The sequence below is a fragment of the Mustela erminea genome, chromosome 1 (genome assembly GCF_009829155.1).
Source record: "Mustela erminea isolate mMusErm1 chromosome 1, mMusErm1.Pri, whole genome shotgun sequence".
NCBI classification, from domain to species: domain Eukaryota; kingdom Metazoa; phylum Chordata; class Mammalia; order Carnivora; family Mustelidae; genus Mustela; species Mustela erminea.
Genome location: NC_045614.1, coordinates 11353878 through 11360240, shown reverse-complemented (window position 1 = coordinate 11360240; position 6363 = coordinate 11353878). Strand labels below are relative to the sequence as shown.

The following is a 6363-nucleotide window of genomic DNA, read 5'->3' as shown; positions in this document are numbered from 1 at the left end:
TCTGAAAAACAACCTGAGTGTTTTGAAGGGGCAGGGGGTGGGAGGTTGGGAGAACCAGGTTGTGGTATTGGAGAGGACATGGATTGCATGAAGCACTGGGTGTGGTGCAATAACAATGAATACTGTTATGCTGAAAATAAATAAATATGTTAATTAATTAAAAAAGAAAATCTCCCAACAGACAAGAGCCCAGGGACAAACGGCTTCCCAGGGGAATTCTACCAAACACTTAAAGAAGAATTAATTTCTATTCTCCTGAAGCTGTTCCACAAAATAGAAATGGAAGGAAAACTTCCAAACTCATTTAATGAGGCAGCATCATCTTGACCCCAAAACCAGACAAGGATCCCATCAAAAAAGAGAATTACAGTCTTGTCTCCCGCCCCTCCGTGCAGCCTGCTTCCCGGCCATGGCCCACCAGGAGAGCACGTTCATCGCCATCAAGCCGGACAGCATGCAGCGCGGCCTGGTGGGCGAGATCATCAAGCGCTTCGAGCAGAAGGGGTTCCGCCTCGTGGCCATGAAGTTCCTGCAGGCCTCTCAGGAGCTCCTGAAGCAGCACTACATTGACCTGAAGGACTGTCCCTTCTTCCCAGGGCTGGTGAAGTACATGAACTCCGGGCCGGTTGTGGCCATGGTCTGGGAGTTACTGAATGTGGTGAAGATGGGGCGGATGATGCTTGGGGAGACCAACCCAGTGGATTCTAAACCAGGCACCATTTGTGGGGACTTCTGCATTCAAGTTGGCAGGAACATCATTCATGGCAGTGATTCAGTGAAAAGTGCGGAGAAAGAAATCAGCCTCTGGTTCAAGCCTGAAGAGGTGGTGGATTACAAGTCTTGTGCTTTTGACTGGATCTAAAAATAAAAGGCGGACAAAGCCTCAGTCCCCTTTGGCCCCACTTGACGTGTCCCTGGACACAGCTCTTCATTCCAGTGACTTGGAAATAATAGAATCAATCTTTCTTTTCTAAAAACTACTTACCAATAAAGCCTTTGGAAATGGCGCCAACAAATTTGACAATCTGGAAGAAATGGATACATTCCTAGAAACATATAAACTACCACAACTGAACCAGGAAGAAATAGAAAGCCTGAACAGACCCATAACCAGTAAGGAGATTGAAACAGTCATTAAAAATCTCCAAACAAACAAAAGCCCAGGGCCAGACGGCTTCCCAGGGGAATTCTACCAAACATTTAAAGAACTAATTCCTATTCTCCTGATACTGTTCCAAAAAATAGAAATGGAAGGAAAACTTCCAAACTCATTTTATGAGGCCAGCATCACCTTGATCCCAAAACCAGACAAGGATCCCATCAAAAAAGAGAGCTATAGACCAATATCCTTGATGAGCACAGATGCAAAAATACTCAACAAAATACTAGCCAATAGGATTCAACAGTACATTAAAAGGATTATTCACCACGACTAAGTGGGATTTATTCCAGGGCTGCAAGGTTGGTTCAACATCCGCAAATCAGTCAATGTGATACAACACATCAATAAAAGAAAGAACAAGAACAATATGATACTCTCAATAGATGCTGAAAAAGCATTTGACAAAGTACAGCATCCCTTCCTGATCAAAACTCTTCAAAGTGTAGGGATAGAGGGCACATACCTCAATATCATCAAAGCCATCTATGAAAAACCAACCGCAAATATCATTCTCAATGAAGAAAAACTGGAAGCTTTTCCGCTAAGGTCAGGAACACGGCAGGGATGTCCATTATCACCACTGCTATTCAACATAGTACTAGAGGTCCTAGCCTCAGCAATCAGACAGCAAAAGGAAATTAAAGGCATCCAAATCGGCAAAGAAGAAGTCAAATTATCACTCTTCGCAGATGATATGATACTATATGTGGAAAACCCAAAAGACTCCACTCCAAAACTGCTAGAACTTATACAGGAATTCAGTAAAGTGTCAGGATATAAAATCAATGCACAGAAATCAGTTGCATTTCTCTACACCAACAGCAAGACAGAAGAAAGAGAAAGTAAGGAGTCAATCCCATTTAAAATTGCACCCAAAACCATAAGATACCTAGGAATAAACCTAACCAAAGAGGCACAGAATCTATACTCAGAAAACTATAAAGTACTCACGAAAGAAATTGAGGAAGACACAGAGAAATGGAAAAATGTTCCATGCTCCTGGATTGGAAGAAGAAATATTGTGAAAATGTCTATGCTACCTAAAGCAATATACACATTTAATGCAATTCCTATCAAAGTACCATCCATCTTTTTCAAAGAAATGGAACAAATAATTCTAAAATTTATGTGGAACCAGAAAAGACCTCGAATAGCCAAAGGGATATTGAAAAAGAAAGCCAACGTTGGTGGCATCACAATTCCGGACTTCAAGCTCTATTACAAAGCTGTCATCATCAAGACAGCATGGTACTGGCACAAAAACAGACACATAGATCAATGGAACAGAATAGAGAGCCCAGAAATAGACCCTCAACTCTACGGTCAACTAATCTTCGACAAAGCAGGAAAGAATGTCCAATGGAGAAAAGACAGCCTCTTCAATAAATGGTGCTGGGAAAATTGTACAGCCACATGCAGAAAAATGAAATTGGACCATTTCCTTAAACCACACACGAAAATAGACTCAAAATGGATGAAGGACCTCAATGTGAGAAAGGAATCCATCAAAATCCTTGAGGAGAACACAGGCAGCAACCTCTTCAACCTCAGCCGCAGCAACATCTTCCTAGAAACAACGCCAAAGGCAAGGGAAGCAAGGGAAAAAATGAACTATTGGGATTTCATCAAGATCAAAAGCTTTTGCACAGCAAAGGAAACAGTTAACAAAATCAAAAGACAACTGACAGAATGGGAGAAGATATTTGCAAACGACATATCAGATAAAGGACTAGTGTCCGGAATCTATAAAGAACTTAGCAAACTCAACACCCAAAGAACAAATAATCCAATCAAGAAATGGGCAGAGGACATGAACAGACATTTCTGCAAAGAAGACATCCAGATGGCCAACAGACACATGAAAAAGTGCTCCATATCACTCGGCATCAAGGAAATACAAATCAAAACCACAATGAGATATCACCTCACACCAGTCAGAATGGCTAAAATCAACAAGTCAGGAAATGACAGATGCTGGCGAGGATGCGGAGAAAGGGGAACCCTCCTACACTGTTGGTGGGAATGCAAGCTGGTGCAGCCACTCTGGAAAACAGCATGGAGGTTCCTCAAAATGTTGAAAATAGAACTGCCCTATGACCCAGCAATTGCACTATTGGGTATTTACCCTAAAGATACAAACGTAGTGATCCAAAGGGGCACGTGCACCGAATGTTTATAGCAGCAATGTCCAAAATAGCCAAACTATGGAAAGAACCTAGATGTCCATCAACAGATGAATGGATCAAGAAGATGTGGTATATATACACAATGGAATACTATGCAGCCATCAAAAGAAATGAAATCTTGCCATTTGCGACAACATGGATGGAACTAGAGCGTATCATGCTTAGCGAAATAAGTCAAGCAGAGAAAGACAACTATCATATGATCTCCCTGATATGAGGCAGTGGTGATGCAATAAGGGGGATTAAGTGGTTAGAAGAAGAATCGATGAAACAAGATGGAATTGGGAGGGAGACAAACCATAAGTGACTCTTAATCTCACAAAACAAACTGAGGTTTGCTGGGGGAGGGGCGTTGGGAGAAGGGGGTGGGATTATGGACATTGGGGAGGGTATGTGCTTTGGTGAGTGCTGTGAAGTGTGTAAGCCTGGTGATTCACAGACCTGTACCCCTGGGGGAAAAAATATATGTTTATAAAAATAAAAAATTAAAAAACAAACAAACAAACAAACAAACAAAAACCTGAAACACAAAACACACAAAACAGACAATCATATCAAAAAATGGGCAGAAGATATGAACAGACACTTCTCCAATGAAGACATACAAATGGCTATCAGACACATGAAAAAATGTTCATTATCCCTAGCCATCAGGGAAATTCAAATTAAAACCACATTGAGATACCACCTTACAAAAATTAGAAAGGCCAAAATTAGCAAGACAGGAAACAACATGTTTTGGAGGGGATGTGGAGAAAGGGGAACCCTCTTACACTGTTGGTGTGAATGCAAGTTGGTGCAGCCACTTTGGAGAACAGTGTGGAGATTCCTCAAGAAATTAAAAGTAGAACTTTCCTATGACCCTGCAATTGCACTACTGAGTATTTATCCCAAAGGTACAGATGTAGTGAAAAGAAGGGCCATCTGTACCCCAATGTTTATAGCAACAATGGCCATGTTCACCAAACTGTGGAAAGAACCAAGATGCCCTTCGATGGATGAATAGATAAGGAAGATGTGGTCCATATACACTATGGAGTATTATGCCTCCATCAGAAAGGATGGATACCCAACTTTTGTAGCAACGTGGACAGGACTGGAAGAGGTTATGCTGAGTGAAATAAGTCAAGCACAGAAAGTCAATATCATATGGTTTCACTTATCTGTGGAGCATAACAAATAACATGGAGGACGTGGGGAGATGAAGAGGAGAAGGGAGATGAGGGAAATTGGAAGGGAGGTGTGTGGAGAGCCATCCAGCAGATGCAAGGAGTCACGTAGACGAAAATGCCTGAAGATTAAGGAAGTGAGAATGATTGGCTAGGTAGGGTATGGGTGCGCTCGTGGCTGATGCATGAACAGCACCAGGAGCCAAGAGAGAAATGCATGATTACTGCTTGAGAACAATAGAGCCCTCTGTGGTTACATAAGGGTTCACGAGGAGACCGAGTGCACAGGGCAGTGACTAGATAACTGGGCTGGACCGCCTACATGTATATATTGCCAGAACTTGCTTGAGAGAGAGATAGTAGTAGAAGTAAAAGTAAGAATAGAAGTAGAAGTAGAAGTAATAGTAGTAGTAGAAGTAGTAGTAGTAGTAGTAATAGAAACCCTAATAAAGAAGTTTGCTCCTCATCACGTTTGCGGGTCGTTCTTGCTGGCGAGAGCGACAACTGGTGCCGACAACCCGGGAAACTGTCCGCATCGCAAAACGGAGATTGAGATAGAGCAACGATAAGGTAAGGAGTGCACCTATTTCTGTCTAGTGAGTGACAGGGAAAGTTCCTAGGATTAGGACGATACAAGTGAAAGTTCCCTCGGTAGGGACGATACAAGTGAAAGTTCCCTCGGCAGGGACGATACAAGTGAAAGTTCCCTCGGCAGGGACGATACAAGTGAAAGTTTCCTCGGGATGGGGAACGAGCTTAGTAGACGTAGAATGGAAGATCCCCTAAAAGACGTTCTCAAGATGAACGGTACCCCCTTAAAGGCAAAAACAGCCCGAGCCTTTTTAAAAGAAGTAGCAGAGATTGCCCCCTGGTTTATAGAAGAAGGGCTCTTAAATTTGCCACAATGGAAACACCTGAGCGAGGATTTAAAACTCTGCCCCTCTACATCCCCGGGGACTCTCGCCGTGTGGTCCGTGGTGAAAGTATGTTTGCAATCCCCCCGAGAGCCCCTGCAGCGAGCAGTACTACAGGGAGGGGAAGTTTTTTTGCAAGTGAAAGAAAAATCCCGTAAGGGCTCCTCCCGAGACTCTGACTCCGAAAGCGAAAGCTCAGAAGGGATGTCAGAAAGCGAGTTGCAGGAGCTAGGAAAGATAGAGGCAAACAACAAGAAGGAGGAATCTCCCGGTCTCCAGACAGACTTGGAAGCCATGAGGCAACGACTTGAGGATAAAGAGGCGGAATTGCAAAAGGTATTAGGAGAGTTAAGGGTGCAGGGAGAAGTAATGGCGCAGCTGAGAGCAGGGACGGAAGGAAGCCGCAGTTGTGGCACAATCGAAATTAAAAACGAAAGTTGCGCCGCTTCCGCATTCTAGCTCCACAGCGCCACCCCATGAGTGGCCCCCGCCTTATAAACCCAGCTGCACCAAGACGTGCTATTGTTCGGGCTGCGCCGCGGAGAATTGGAGAGAGGTCCTTGGCCCGGGAAAAGGCTTTTTTCCAGTGTTAGAAGATCAGAATCATCAGAGGTACCACCAGCCACTAGATTTTAAGTTGGTAAAGCAGCTGAAGGAGGCAGTTAGCAGCTATGGGCCCCAGGCAGCCTTTACGGTCTCCCTTGTGGAGTCGCTGGGAGCACTCTACCTCGCTCCCGAGGATTGGGCCAACCTGACCAGGGCGGTATTAAGTGGAGGACAATATCTAGAATGGAAAATCCAAAATCAGGACAATTGTCTGGACACGGCACGGAGAAATGCAGCCGCAGGTAACCCACAATGGAATTTGGAAATGCTGACAGGCACGGGGCCATATCTCGGGGCCCAAGTGCAGAGTACATATCCCCCTGCGG

At 44.0% G+C, this 6363-nt stretch overlaps 1 protein-coding gene across 1 annotated transcript; it reads left to right on the top strand.

Annotated features, from left to right (window-relative positions):
• Positions 1-375: 375 nt before the first annotated feature.
• On the top strand, positions 376-1005 carry LOC116600333 (nucleoside diphosphate kinase B-like). Its single transcript, XM_032360502.1, has one exon. It carries the CDS (start codon positions 410-412, stop codon positions 860-862), a length of 453 nt encoding a protein of 150 aa, XP_032216393.1. The 5' UTR covers positions 376-409; the 3' UTR covers positions 863-1005.
• Positions 1006-6363: the final 5358 nt, after the last annotated feature.

What these genes read in the sequence shown, in the direction of transcription:
- LOC116600333 (XM_032360502.1), top strand. Translation starts at nt 410, where the DNA reads ATGGCCCACCAGGAGAGCACGTTCATCGCCATCAAGCCGGACAGCATG.